At 45.9% G+C, this 15,535-nt stretch overlaps 1 protein-coding gene across 1 annotated transcript in view; it reads right to left on the bottom strand.

The window, feature by feature from the left end:
- Sh2d4a (SH2 domain containing 4A) overlaps positions 1–14,374 on the bottom strand; it is a 66,453-nt gene extending 52,079 nt beyond the window's left edge. Inside the window, exons 1-2 of the mRNA XM_036166536.1 lie at positions 14,244–14,374; positions 9,120–9,487 (exon numbers count right to left, since the gene is read on the bottom strand). Of these exons, the coding sequence (XP_036022429.1) occupies positions 9,120–9,300 (181 nt within the window). The 5' untranslated portion in view covers positions 9,301–9,487; positions 14,244–14,374. The remainder of the gene's footprint in view (positions 1–9,119; positions 9,488–14,243) is intronic.
- Between the last annotated feature and the right edge of the window lie 1,161 nt (positions 14,375–15,535).

Here is a 15,535-nt window from a genome sequence, read left to right as displayed (position 1 = left end):
GTGGTCTTATAATTTTAAAATAACTCAGTGCCAGATATCAAGGTAAAAGCTGAAAGATCAGAGAAGCAGAACAGCCAGCTACTAGTTGAACCTCTATGAAAACCTCAGCCTAAAGAGAGTGAGTTCCAGTTTTCATGCCTTATGTACCTTTCTCTGCCCTGCCATATTACTTCCTGGGATTAAAGGTGTGTGTGCTTCCCAAGTGCTGGGATTAAAGGTATGAGCCACCACTGCCTGGCCTCTATGTGTCTAATCTAGTGGCTGGCTCTGTCCTCTGATCCTCAGATTAGTTTATTAGGGTACACAATATATCACCACACCACAGTCTTGGGGAATTCTGAAAACCACTGAGGAGAGTGGGGCACATTTGAACAATCTTCACTGCAGGACCTAATGCAGAAGGAACGGCCCTGACCCTGCTTTCACAGATAGAGAGACAGCAAAGGTGGAACCCAGGTAGAAAGGGAGATGGTTCCCTGAGAACTCTTGTGGTGAAAAGCCCTGGGGCCAGCCCTCACTGATCTTGCAGTTTCAGGACATGTCAAATGTTTCATTAACTCCAGAAAGCTGTCATATCTCATAAAACTGCCTCTGTTACACACTCCCGAGTCCAACTATAATATTTTTATCATGCCCATCTCTCAAACGTCACTTAAATAACTCTCTGCTGACATTCTTTGGCAACTGGAGGCTGACACCTAGAGCAGACAGTGGTAGGATGCCAAGAGAGGCAAAGATTCAGAGCCCAGAGAGTCATTGTTCAGCTGGGACACCATATGAATGTCCACAAAATGGTTTTCATAGAGGCTGCAGGCTGCAGGTGGCAGTGACTGGGGGGGGGGGGACAGACAAAAGCAAGGACTGGAGGTGAACCATGGAGTGTGTGCAGGACAAAGAAACGATAAGAGCTCAGCAAACGGAAGAGGGTTAGGCAGTGCTGTGGCCACAAACAACACTGGCAAGTAGTGTAAGGACTAGATCCAAAATGTCACACTTAGCCAGGTTCCCACCAGTGATTAGCCGATGTTCGGTCCCCTCATCTCCAGAGTCCCTCGAGTAGGTACAGAAAGCAAATGAGGTTGAGACTGGTCAGGTGGACTTGGAAATTACCTTACACATATCATCATCGAAATCACCGGAATAGCTGGACTCACAGAGAGAAGGAAGCCAAGAAGAGAGCCTGGGAGAAACACAGGCTTCATTCGGGGGTCAGAAGAAAAGAATCCGAATTACTTATAAATAATATGAAAGCGGAGAATTCTGATTCCCCAAATAACGAGGTAAGGTCGAAGATGGCCGGGAAAGTGTACACAGCCATGCAGATGAGAGAGAAATAAGGTGGTATTAAATGATGCTGAGGGGACAGGCACATCAGGGATGCAGGAGGAGGCAGGAGACTCAGAATGGTGAGAACTGGTTTGGGAAGCAGGTGTGCATTCTAGAGTCCATCAGTGAAGAGAAAAGGGGGTGCTGCTGTCTGTTCAGCAGACATTTCCAGAATATCTGTACACTCCTGCACTGCTCCAAGGGCCTCGGGGACAGAGAGACAGTGGAAGAACAAAGCTGCACGAGAGAGCTCCTTGAATCGAGGAAATAGGGCGGGGCTTCTACCTGGGCCGTTGGAAGGCAAACCAGTAAGAATGCCAGGAAAGATCAGAAGGGGAAAAATGGATAGAAGGACTGCAGAGGTAGGTGAAAAGAAAGCATTGGCTGGCTGGAGATGTAGCTCAGCAGGTAGAATGCTAACCGACCACATCTGAGACCCTGGGCTCAATTTCAAGCACAACTATAAAATCAGGCGTGGTGGTTCATGCCTGTACTCCCAGCGCTTGAAAGATACAGGCGGGAAGATCTGTTTAATGACATCCTTGGCTACTTAGGAAATTGGAGTTCAGCCTGGGATATGTGGGACCTTGTAACTAAAAAAGGAGGGTGAGAAGGAGGGAGAAGAGGAAGGGGAGGAAGGGGAGGAGGGGAGGGGGGGAGGAGGAAAGGGAGGAGGAGGAGGAGGAGGAGGGGGAGGGAGAGGAGGAAGGGGAGGAGGGGGAGGAGGAAGGGGAGGGGGAGGGAGAGGAGGAAGGGGAGGAGGGGGAGGAGGAAGGGGAGGGGGAGGAGGGGGAGGAAAGAGAAAAGCAGAGATTAGGCACGCACAGAGCCATGTAGCTCCTAACATGCCTCTTTAAAAGAAAAGGTATAAACTTAGGAATTCTAAATGAGACACATTTAATATCTCTTTCTCAGTCTAATACTACCCTGTCATTCTGGATTTTCCATCTACCTCGCCTTGAAATTATATGTACTCTTAAATTTGAACACATGGAGGGAGGGAGTTTGTATAGCACTTCCACATAATTACAAGGTCTTTTGCTTCTCTAGTCTTTTAAGTGTGACTCTACAACCACAGGTCTCTTTCTGAGTGTTATCTCAGGGGATCTTATAAAATTATTCTAAAACCAGCTGTTCTAGAAAAGTGGGTCCATCCTGCTTGGGGACTACATCATAAGAACTGTCAAGCAGAGGCCTGTAGTCATACCTGGTTCTTCGGAGAAGTCTTTTCTCTGGACTAAGAGATTTTCCCTACTCAGAGCCACATGCAAACCCTCTCATGAGGCAGGGCTGTAAAATGTCATATAAAAACAGAGCGGCACATCTCTTTGTCAGAGAAATGACCGGACTACTCCAGCCTTATATTCCTGATTATAACATAACACTGTTGTGTTTGCTGCTTCCTATGTGATGGTCCAGCAGGAAGACAAGCTTCTCATGACAAGTCAGGTATGTATTACAGTAACCCACTCCTGGGACATTGGTGGATGCTCATACTAATCATTACACATAACCCTAGGCTGTTCATAGCCCTACTTTATTGTGAGTCCTTTGAGCTCCAGGGAAAGTATTTCCTCAAGATAATAAACTACTGCACATTGCAAGAATTCAGCACTAGTCTGTGTGACTGCCAGAATCAGGGCTCCTGCAACAATACTAGGAGAGTCAACAATCCTGAGGTTCTTCTATACACTGCCACTCCAGAGGCCCCTGGAGTATCTTTCACTCTGTGTCTCTTGTAAGAACCCTCATCCTCAGGTAGACACCAAATGATGACCATCAGCTGCCCTTGACCTCTGAGTCCTCATGCTGTGGCCAATATCCCTTCTGACTGGGGAATGCCTACACCATACTCATCTTTCCACACTACCCTAGGCCATTCTTAACCATATTTTATTGTAAGGCCATGGCAGCTCAGAGAAGGAACTTATTCAAGATGACACAGCCACTGCATACTGAAAGGGGAATTCAAAACTGATCTGTGTGACTAAAGCCTGTATTTAAAGAATATTTCTAATATGTGATCCAAATTGAGACACTGAGAATAAAAAGAGCCAAGAGGATAACAGGTAAGCTGGGGTGACCTACATTAAGTTCAATGTAGTGTTCTTTCTCATCTTTTAGGGTGAAATGGGGGAATGAACAGGCCTGATCTGTCTCCATTTTTTAATGAAGGCCAAGGTCAATTTCTATCAAGTCTTCCTCAAATTACTTGGTTTTTATTTTTCTCTATAATTTCGAATCCTGCTGAATGTGCTGGAGTTCTTAACACCAAAGTCAGTTTTAATTTAATAAAATCATATGTACAGTTTAGAGAGGGGAAAGCTGGTGACATGCCTGATACCATAGTCTCAAAAAGTGACTGGTGGATGGATAAATGAGACTGCCAATCAAAAGAGCAGACAGAAACAATAAATCAAGAAGGGAGAACATGGGATTTAAGGGCAGCAAGAGGGATGGGAAATGCAATTGTTTGGAAGACATGCATTACCAGGGAATTCAAAGCCAGCTAGACAGACAAAATGTTAAGGCAAGAGGTTCAGTCCACCTGCTCAGAAAAGACTAGGGACTTAACTGGACTCAAATTCAAATGATAGTTCCAGTTTGGGATTATACAAATCATATCTTTCCATTTGTTTCTTTATTTGTAAGAATAAAGGGGACAAGGTTGGGGATTTTGCTCAGTGGTAGAGCGCTTGCCCTGGGTTCGATCCTCAGCTCAAAAAAAAAAAAAAAAGATTTAATGACTGGGGACAGGTAAGGGTCGGAGAGAAGCCACAATGCCTCCTAGCCATTTGGCTTTAGTGACTAGGCAGAGAGCAGAGCTGCCATCATGGCAGAGTGACAGACAGGACCAGGGGCTGATGAGGAACCATAGGAAAACTTGGGGAAAATTTTCTTTGTGCATATCTTGCAGGGCTCATGGGCATCTGAACAGAAATTCTCATGAGGTAATGGCAATCAGACCAAAGCTTGGTGAGAAGTCTCTTGGCAACATGGGTTTGAGTCACTGCTGTATAGAAGAAAAAGGATTCAGCTAATTGTCTAGCTATCATTTCCAGAGACCCTTCTGCATTCCAGCTCAGCTCTATGGAACCATTGCTTCCTGGAAACAGAAGACTAGCTAAAGCAACGTGCCTGCGATAATAATAAGAATGCAGCAAATGGAGATGAATTCAAGCCTTAGTCATTACTCCATAACTGTGAAGAGATACCATTGCTAAGGCAACTCTTACAAAAGAAACTATTTAATTGGGGCCTTGCTTATAGTTTCCGAGTGTTAGTCTGTCTTTATCATTGCGGGGAGCATGGCGGCATGCATGGTGCTGGAGCAGTCGCTGAGAACAGCATTGTAACCCACAGGCAGATAAGAGGGGGCTGGTAATGCTGGTGCTGGCATGGGCCTTTGAAACCTCAAAGCCCCTGCTAGTTACACATCTCCAGCAAGGAATGAGGGGTGGGGGAGATGGGGAGAGGGAGAGATTTTAAAAAAAGAGTGAAGAGGGGCCACAGTGCTTTTATGCCACAGCCTCAGAAGTCAGGCTCTGTATTGAGCATAGTAATCCTTTCAAACAGTTATATTCCCTGGTGACTAAACATTCAAATATATGAGCCTATGGTGGCCATTCTCATTCAAACTACCACGTGTATCTCAAGCACACGTATCTCAAGGGCAGATGAGGACACACCATCCCAGCCACCAGATCCTCACCTGGGCTTTGGGCTCCTGTCCTCTGCTTCATTAAGAGCCAATAAAAAAAAAGTGCAGGGGAACCATGTCTTCTTTTTGTGTTAATGTGACAGAGCACACAGGAAAAGTGCCAACTTCTGTCTTAGATACAGGCAAGGCATTTCTAGTAACTGCTCCCAAACCCCAGTTATGCTTGCCACGTACCACGTTTGTTCATAGCACCAGTTTGGGGAGAATCAAAGTCAGGGTATATTCCAGCTGTCATTTACCAGCTATTTGTCCAAGGCAAGTTAATTAATGACTGACCTTCACTTTCCCCATCTATAAAATGTAAACAGTACTTCATGCCGCAAGCTTGGTTGTTATTATTTAGTGAGATAATATACTGAGGCATGCAGCTCAGAATCTGAATGAAACAGCCAGCCTGAAACACACTGGCTGAGGTTCCCATGAAGGTCTAGAGCAGAGAGTAGTACTGTCCAAATGGGGACCACATCCATAATGATGACTTTTCTAACATTCTGACACCTAAAAACTAGTGACATTTATGCAAATCATGCATCCAACCCAATATTCAATAGCGAACTTCCATGTCTACTTTTTATTAACTATTTTCCTACTACCCAAGTCTTTGAAATCTGGTGGTTTATACACTTTCCCCCCTAAGCACTGGAAATTAAATCCAGTTTATTCTCCTGCTAGGTAACTGCTCTGAGTTATAGTCCCATCCCCAGCCCCTTATACTTTAAAGCACTTTTCCATTTTCAAGTGTGTGTGTGGGTGTATGTGTATGTATACATATTTGCATGTGTGTGTGTACATAATGTAGGTTCTTTTGCACATGTGCCTATATCCATGATCCAAGGTTGAGGTCAGGAATCATCTTGAATGGCTCTTCTACATTCTTCTGTGAGAGGGACTCCATGAAAACCAGAGCTTGCCAATATAGTTCGTCTTGGTAGCCAGCTTACTCTGGGGGTCCCCTGGCTTTGCCTTTCAAGATTAAAATTACAGATGGGCTGACGAGACCACTCCGAATTTATACAGATTCTGGAGATCTGAACTTAAGTTCTCACACTGGTACAGTAAGTAATTTAGTCACTAGGCCATCTTCCAGCCCACATTTTACTTTTTATTTGAGGTAGGGTCTCAAGTTGGACTTGAACTCCCTCTGTAGCCTGGCAGGTTACCCTTCTCAAGCTCCCAAGAAGCTTCAATTACACATCTATGCCATTGAGACCTTCATTACACATTCGTCAAACCTCAATTCAGGCTGGGCAGTGGTGGAGCATGACATTAATCCCAGCACTCGGGAGGCAGAGCCAGGTGGATCTCTGTGAGTTCGAGGCCAGCCTGGTCTACAGAGCAAGATCCAGGACAGGCACCAAAACTACACAGAGAAACCCTGTCTCAGGGGAAAAAAGTCATGGGGTTGGGGATTTAGCTCAGTAGTAGAGTGCTTGCCTTGCAAGCACAAGGCCCTGGGTTCGGTCCTCAGCTCTGGCAAAAATAAATAAATAAATAAACCTCAATTCAGAGTTGTGGTACAGCCATGTGTAGCTCCCTGTTACAGTACTCAGACCTCTTCTTAGCTATCACATAGCAAAAACAGTCAGTCCACAATTATCTCCTGCTTTATGAAAGATAATGTCTCATGAGAATTCAGAAAGCATCTGGCCTATTGTTGGTTCAATCCCTGCTGCCAATGATTTTCTCAGCCATTCCTGCATACACCTTAAGATTATAGAAAGCCAGGAGAGTTCCACAGTGGTTTATGCATTTCTAAGAACTTTTAACACGATGAAGACAATGGTATAAAGGAATGGGGGTGGGCATAAGATCGATACAATAAAAGGAACAACTTCCAAAGCCATGGCTGGGCTGTGATCTATGGGCAGGAAAAGCCTGTAGTCCAAGACAAGCTGGAGGCAGGCAGGGCTGGGGGCAGGTAGAATGCACATGTCAGTAAGGTGAAGATAAGTGTGGGAGGCCAAGACATGGTGGCTACAGGCTCAATGGGTCCACAGCACAGACAGTGCCCTTGGGCAACCACTAGGCACCTTGCTGCCACTTTGGACCACTTGTGGTTTTGGCTCCAAAGGCTGGGCAAGATTAAATATGAGAAGCACTTGCTTCCTAGAGGAAGTGGAGAATTTTTTCCTGCTCTCTGGTTACGAGAGGAACTAGTTTAATGTCAGTCATCTTTCTCCAAGGGCTAAAGAATTTCCAGGGGTAATAAACATCTGATAAGCAATATTGATAGAACTTCTATTCTTTTCATTATATTTATATTAGCATACTTCTTCTACCACCATTTAACTAAAAAGGTAATGCGGATTTCTTTTGAAAGCTGTATTCAAAACTCTACAAGGAAACAGTTAAGCAAAGACATTGAAATAATTGCCTCAAGTTATCACAAGGAAAACAATTCAGAAAATTTGAGAAGCCTGCAGCTTAGTAAAGGACCCAGGGGCAAGCACTCTTTTGGTCTCAACAGTCCCCAAAGTTACCCCACTATACCAGCATATCAGGTTTTCAATGAGCAGGGTTCCCTAGAGGAGCCCAGCTGTTTGATCAACTTCCTGGGGATGCAAAGAGATGAACAGCTAAGCCATGCCCCAATGCTTCAGCTCACCATGACTTTTTTGAAGGAAAAGTTGGAATCTGGATAGTGCAATGAAAAATCTCAAAGATGTGAGCATCTGTACAGGGTATACAATATAGAAGATCTCTAAGGGTTACATTTTATTTGTTTGTTTGTCTTGGCCTCTAACAGTGGACAGTTAATAGCAACATTGTACGAATTTAGGGAGAATAAGACACAAGGTATGTGTTTCACAGAGTATCTAAAATACCATATTTTTTAAAATATTATATCCAGGACTTTTTGTTTAGTGGTTTGTTGCTGATGTGGTAGTGGTACTTGAGGTAGACCCTAGTGCTTCCTGTATGCCCATGCAGGCACCCTCACCCTGGTCTACACCCAGCCCTTAAATTGTCTATGTTGTATAAGATAATAATAATCGAAATACCCATATTTGTTTTTCTTATCAGTATATAGACCTCATAAAAAGAATTTAGTTATAGTATGAGGCAAAGGCCACTAAACTGATTTCCACTTTGAATCTGTGTATCTGGCAAGCTTGCCAGTGGGATTTTCTCAACTATTGAAATCCTGAGCAATTTTATAAAAATTTTACTTTTCCTGGCTTAATAAAAAAAAGTGAAGAGAAATTGAGTGTGAATATCTCAGTAAGTGACCTTGAAAACTGTGTGCAAGTGTGTGTGTGTGTGTGTGTGTGTGTGTGTGTGTGTGTGTACATGTGTATGTGTTTAGTTAAGTACTGATTCATGATAGAGCCTACATGTGTGGGGGTGTGGGGGAGTTATTGTACACTTTCCATATTTGTGCATATATACATTTAGGTCATAATGAACAAAGAATTCCTCCCCTGATGATCTCAAAAGAACTCGTTCAAACTCCTAGGGATTCATTCAGCCATGAAGAAGTACATCTGAGAATCATTCCACACTAAGCATTTGCACTATAGAGATTTGCTTTCTTTAAGCAAATTTCTTACATTTTAACAGGCATGCCTTTAAAATGGTAACTTTAAAAAGTGCCTGAAGTTGATGACGCATAGTTACACTTGCTGTCCAAGTACTTTGTATTATGATGGCAAAATGCCAAGGGGGTTGGGGTGGGTAAAGACCTCTCTTAATGCCCCACAAGTCAAAATCTAGGATGGCTTTTTGTTTTTTGGAGGTGCTGGGATGGAAATGAGAGGCTCATGTACGTTCGGCAAGTGCTCTGCCACTGTTATACCCCCATTCCTTAGCACTGACTTCACCATACTTTAAGGATAATCTGATTTTAGACAAGATACTTAAAACATATATACTGCATGGTGGGTATTCCATGTGTTTACGTGTGAGTAGAGGCAGACTTCCAGTTGAAAACCTGACTTAAGAAGTAACATAGGAGCTAGTCACAAAGTCCCGGTTCATACCTGGCCAGCTAGTGAGTGGCCTGAGCACTTCCAGCAAGGCAGCAGGCCTCCTGCCGTCCCATTCACAGCACGGAGGACCAAGCTAGACTTACCTTTCTTTGGTCTGGATTTCACTGGCAAGATCTCCTTTCTTTCCATGGCTGCTTCTCTTTCTTTCCACCGCCGGATCTGTTCCTCCCTCATCTTGTAGAACAAGATCTGTTTCTGCTCTTCGCTGAGCTCTGCCAGCAGGTCAGGGTCTATGAACATATCCGCCAGAATCTGTTTCAGCATCGTTGCTGATCACAAGAACCTCTACACCTGTAGCAGAGGCTTCTGGAAATGACTTGCTCCCAGCAGGCTGGTGCTTGGGCACCTCCACAGACCTTCCCAGAGGCTGGAACACCCCCAGCAATAATGACCTGCTGGGACAGGAACTCAGCAGAGTGGTTTCTTTTGTAAACGCTTTCAGTGGACAAACCTGCAAAGAGCGACAGCCCACATCAGGCAATAAAATGCATAGATTCTGTACGGGAGCAGGCTGGCAAAGAAAGCCAGGAGGAAATACAATATAGTTCTTTATTTTAAAGAGAAACAGGAGAAAAGTCGTGGTATGTTTTGATAAGAGATTGTATAACCTCTATCCCATAATAGATACTTTATTGGAAAAACCCTAACTTTGTACAGGCCAGCCTCAGGGAAACAGAAATTTAACAGAGGTTTGTCTGGCCTCCTCCCAACCAAACAAACACATTATTATCTCAGGGCCTCCCAAGTGCCAACAGTATGGCCGAAAAGAACCAACAATAACAATAACAAAAGGTCACAAGAGGAAATTAAAATACCCTCCCCAAATCCCAAAGGAAAATATCACATTGGAGGTATTTTTAGGGGAACAGAGCCATTCTCAAAAAGTAAAAAGAAGGAATAAAACTGAGAGAGGGCTGTCTTTCTTTTTCTTTCTCTTAGGCACTGTATGAATACAACCATGTGCTTCCTCCTTCACAAAGGACTTTTCCAGACAACCCAGCAAAGTCATGAGAGCGCGCAAGTACAAAAGAGAACATGCACGAACATTCTGGAAGGTTACCAGCTTGTAGGTGTCTCCTTTCCGGGAACCTAATTTAGTAAAATAAAAGTTTCAGGCAGATGGGGGTGGGGTGGGCACTGGCTTCTGTCTTTGATTTATAAGTTTATCAGGGGTTTCCTTTAGAAAGAGGCAAGCATGGTGCCAAGAGGTAGCGCTTCTTCTAGGTCTGTTTAGTTTACATAGTTTTATGCGCGTTAATGTTTTTAGACATCAAACTTTCAGACTTTCTGTGCGTACAACACACGCATGTATTATGAATGCATGAATGTACACACATGTATGCCACAGAGGACAATCTCAGTCCTTCCACCTTGAGACAAGATTTCTCTTTTTCTTCTTCGACACTTTGTAGACCAACCATGCCAGACGACTGGAAGGCTCTGGGAGCCTCCTGATCCCACCTTTCCTCTCAGCAGAGGGGCACTGGGATTAGATGCCACTGTGTGGGGTCCTAATGCACCCTCATGCTTTATTTACCCACCTATCTCTCGGCCCTAAACCCTTACACTTTTATCATCAGGAGGAAATACTACATATGTATATGCACATATGTATATATGTGGAGGAAAGACATTCGATTTGTCCTAAATGGCATAGGAAGTACAAAAGTCTCACCATGACATTTCAGTTCCAGCCATACCCGCTCAAACTTCCTGTTTCTCCATAGGAAGCAAAACACGCTTAAATTGGGAACAGTCAGTAGGCCACATCGTGACCACAGTAATCTTGACTCCCCCTGTCTCTTCCCTATCTTTGTGAGTTTTAATCCTGTTTTCTTCTCTTCCTCTTCTGTTTCTTTGTAAGGTGGCTTCTTGAACACAGTCCGTTCAGACATGCTCACTCAGTAGTCAGGTGCCACAGGACGTCAGCAGCATTCAGACTCACTAATTATTCATTGTACAGCAGGGCCTTGGAGCTACGTGTACTGTTCCTACCCGCACCCCATTTTCTCCCACAGCAGCGCTTAACTACTGGAATTCAAATGGAACGTGCTAATATGAGGAAGGTTAAGCAGCATTAAAATGAATGCCAAGGCTGTAACTTGGCCAGGCATACCTCTGTCAGGATCCCTAGTTAAGCTTGCATATTGCTTTAAGATGGTCCTCAGAGGGGTATACAGCACAGAGTCAATGCCTTGTGATATTTTGGTTCTAGCACATTCTCATGCAATAGAGCAATTCCACACTAAAGGAAGTGTTTATAGAAGATATTCTTCTCCCACAGAAAGAATCTGGTTCTTTGGCCCATGTGACTCCAAGGTCCTGAGGTAAAGCACTAGGTAAATAAAGTAAATGACTCCTTGAAATTCCAGGAAGCATCCAAAATGGCTACGTTCCATGACCTCAGTGGTTGGTGCCCATAGAACAGGATAGAAAAATTAGCCACTGATGAGGTCTGCAGCTTCTATTCTACCCCAATCTTTAATCAAGTGACTAGTATTAGAGGGTCAGGGAGAGCTGAAAATCAACTCTCTCAAAGAGCCAAGGGCACATTCCTCCCTGAGTGCTCAGATAACAGAACCAACACTTAACTGTTGCAAGCACCAACTCAAGCCCTCAGCATAAGTCAACTCCCTCCTCCACTCCCTCCTCCAGGAACGCCCTCCCCCCCCAGCTGAGGCAGACAGCTGGGAGGCTGCAAAGCAGGGCGGGTTCTATGTCCACTGCATTGACTGGCAGCTACAAGTCTACTCAGGAGCCCAGAATCAGTGTGTGATGCCGCTTTTAGAATTTCAGAAGGAAGACCAGAAAATATCCCTGGGAAGAGAGCTGCAGATGGGGAGACCGATATCTCAGCAAGTGCAGAAGCCCAACCCATCAACTATAGATAAGATTAGAGGAGGCCACAGAAGAAAACACCCCGCCCAGGAAGGAGCACGGAGCTGACAGGCGCACTCGCCCAGTGGTGAGTTTGTCTTCCTCCGGCTCACTACTTTGTCTCTCCAATATTCCCTTCCGTGGCACCTCTGTAAAGAGTTGTGCAAACTTTTCATTTTGCCTTGTGTCACAAACATGGACTTCAAGCATTGAGGTTAGTTAGTCAGTTTTGTTTTGTAGTCCTGAGAAGTAAACCCTGTCCCTTGTACATGATGGGCAATCCCCCTGTTGCTAAGCTACATCGCCAGCCCTCCTTTTACTTTATACTTTGAGATAGCGTCTAAGTTGCCCAGGCCAGTTTTGAATATACTCCAGGCTAGGTATGCTTTTGACTTTCTATACTGACTGCCTCTGCTCTCACATAACACGGACTGTAGACCCTGACCACCAGGCCAGCTTAATCATTCTTGGAAAAAAGACAAGTGGCTGCTGGTGTCCCCAGAGAACACAAAGGAAACCCAGCTAACAAGTGTCTTTGGCTGTTGACTATGGGCACCAAACTGGACTGCTGATTCACTCTGGATGAAGCTCCTGCACCATCCTCAAGGCTTTCCTATAGCACACCCCAACACAGCAGTATGTTCATGGGCTACCTCAAGGGATACCAGCCCAGCCTGGATTCCCAGCTTCGGTCACTTTGCATCTTCGGACTCAGTTTCCCAATCAGTAAAATCAATCTGGGAATATTTGTGACCCGTGGACTGTGAGATAAAATCTACCTTGATGTTACTGAGGCAAGTGCAGGGAATGAAAACAAGGAAATTAACCAGCTGGGGTTTTCTACTTCCACTCCAACTGAAGCGACATTCACTGCTGATTCACCCAGTCAGTCATGTTTGGGTCTCACACTGAGTGCAGTTATTCAAGATTCAGCACAATGTGCAGCTCAACTAACTTGTTTTTCTTCTCCTGCGACACTTTTCTTGAAAAGGGCAAGTAAGAAGCCACAAGCTCACTCTAAAACTTTCTAAAGAGTCCTAAGTTGGGTTAAGTTCCCAGGATACCCGAAGATCTCTGGTCTGACTTTCATACTTTCTGCTTTTCTACAACACAATTATGTTTTTAATGAATATGGGGCCTAATAAATAATAATAATACCCTAGCCACAGCCCAATCCATCATAAAAATAATGTGGTGTGTACAGTAAGTATATCCCTAAAACTAAGAACCTAGTTTAAATTCTATTTATCCTTTAAACATCTACCTACATCTTCAGGCTTTGAGTTGTTTTATTCAATTTTTTATTTATATGATGATTTTGAGAATAAAATAAATTGCAAGTAGTAAGATCAGTTGAATGTTTTATAAATGCTTTCAAGTACTTAGAAAAAAAATTCTCTCCACGCCAAATCTTCACCCAAGTATTCCTTCCACTTATTTATTAAATTAAAAAAATATATATAAACATTGTTTTGTTACAGAAGCGAAGAGAAACTTGTGGAAGAGCTGCGGAAGAGGCTGTCACACTGCTTCTCTGAGGCCATAGGAAAGGGAGATAGGATTGAGAAAACCTACAAAAAGACCCATGAACTCCTAAGACAGGAGCGGCCAGAAGCCGGAGCTGGTTCTGAACTGAGCCTTGACCCAGAACCGCGAGGAGGCAACACCGCCCGGCCCTCCCTGTACCACGTGGGGGCGCCGGCACAAGGGTGTCCCGGAGCTGGGAAGGCACTCCTGGAGTTCTGCGTGGGATGAAACCGGTTTTCAGGGCTCTCTGTCTGGAAGGTCTCCGGGTCAGGAGAGACCCCTGCAGAGACCCACTGCGGCCAGCACCCAGCAACTGCAGCGTGGCCCAAACCCTAGCAGTGGCTTCCTCCGGCTGCACCTGCCCCGGTCCGGTGTACACACTCATCGAGTGTGCATGCACACCGCCCGAACCCCACAACTTCCCCTAAAGACGCCAAGTCGACGATGCCTATTCTCCTCCCACTGTGGGCACCGGGTATATCGATCACAAACCCCCTGTCTTCCGGCCGCAACTCACCCTGCTGCGGCTGCAGCCTCCGGACACCCTATACCGGACACGGGACACCACCGGCCGCGGTTCCGCTGGGCACCTGAGCCCGCCCTTCGCGCGGTGGAGGAGGGACCGGAGGGACAGATGCACGGGGACCGGGGTCTCACCACCCTCCTAGCCCTGGCCCCTGTACTTCTCCCCTCGCGCTGGAGACCCACCTCCCGGGTCCCACTGCCCACTCGCTCACCCTTCTGCCTGGCTCCGTGCTCCAGCGTCCCACCCCATCCACCACCACCGCCACCGGGTCACCTACCTGCTCAGGACCCAGAGCAAGCCACTGCCACCTTCAGATTGCCTCCGGCAGCTGTCCAGGAAGAGAAGGGAGGACAGGCTGAGACCCAGCCAGGCGGGCAGGCTGGACAAACACTCGGCCCAGAAGGACGCTCAGCGTCCTGCTCCGAGCCCTGGCCCGCCCCGCCGCGCCCACATGCCGGGGTGACTGACTGGGCGCTCCCTCCGGGCCCCACCCTGGTGCTGGAGAGGCTCCAGGGCCACTAGGCTAGGCTTGGCTGCTTTGGTCCAGCGACAGTAAGGCAATCCTCAGTTAATCTAGAGCGCTGTCCGCAGTCAGTTTGGGATGGTTTGTCCCGCCATCTCAGAGGGGTCCGAGGGACTTATTAATGACAACAGCCTGGCCCCTTCCACACTCAACTTGCTAGGTGGAGCCTGCAGAGGCAGACAGGCCCTTCTGGGAACCTGAGTCCTGCAGGCCAAGTTGGCTCTCTCTCTTCAGTTCTGTGCCTGCATTTCTACAAGCTTACTTTCCCCTTTCTCTTTTGTTGACATTAAGTAAATTATCAAACTCTGAAGCATTTGTTACTCCAGGTATGGCTTTACTGGGCAGGATCAAGGAAGAGAAAGGCCGGAATGTGGGAGTCTGAAGGCACTAGAGAGAGGGACAGCCAGGGAGAGAAACCTGAAAGGGGAGTTGTGTTGGGGGGTGGGGATGGAAAAACCCTATGATTAACAGAAGAGGACCAGGGTGGTGCAGGGCACAGCCGAAGCACATCTGGGAAGAAAGCTTAGCAGAGTGGAAAGCTGGACGGGCCTTTTACATCGGGAAGGAATGTTAGGGATGTGTGGAGGAAAACAGTGCTGGGTGGCGAGGCTGATGGACCCAGGACCCCAGACTGTGAGTGTTGGTAAGAAGTGCTATAAACAAGAATCGTGGTGTGATTTTATACAGCCTATCCAATCATTTTAGACGCCTGGCATGCTGAAACTCTTGAGTTGAAAAGCCTTAAGGCAGGGGCCATACCCTACGTTCTCAGGAAACAGAATCGGCTGTTTAGGAATGGTACTTGGGATCCATTCAGGGAAGGATTCCTGGCCCAAGGCTTAGTCTCCAAGGCATTGAGCTGCATGCACGGCCTGTGAGGTGCTTTAGGCTGGCAAGTCCTCCTCTGCTTAGTGGCTGTATCTGCTCAGCCAGTGTCCTCACACTCCCTGGATGGGAGTTAAGGAACTGCCCAAGCAGCCTCTGAGCCAGCTAAAAGTCTCATAGGACACTGATCTCTCATAGGTTATCCTCCTCCACATGCCTTC

The sequence above is a fragment of the Onychomys torridus genome, chromosome 17 (genome assembly GCF_903995425.1).
Source record: "Onychomys torridus chromosome 17, mOncTor1.1, whole genome shotgun sequence".
Classification (NCBI taxonomy): Eukaryota; Metazoa; Chordata; class Mammalia; order Rodentia; family Cricetidae; genus Onychomys; species Onychomys torridus.
The sequence above is the reverse complement of the archived record's forward strand: the minus strand, read 5'-3'. Positions and strand labels throughout refer to the sequence as shown.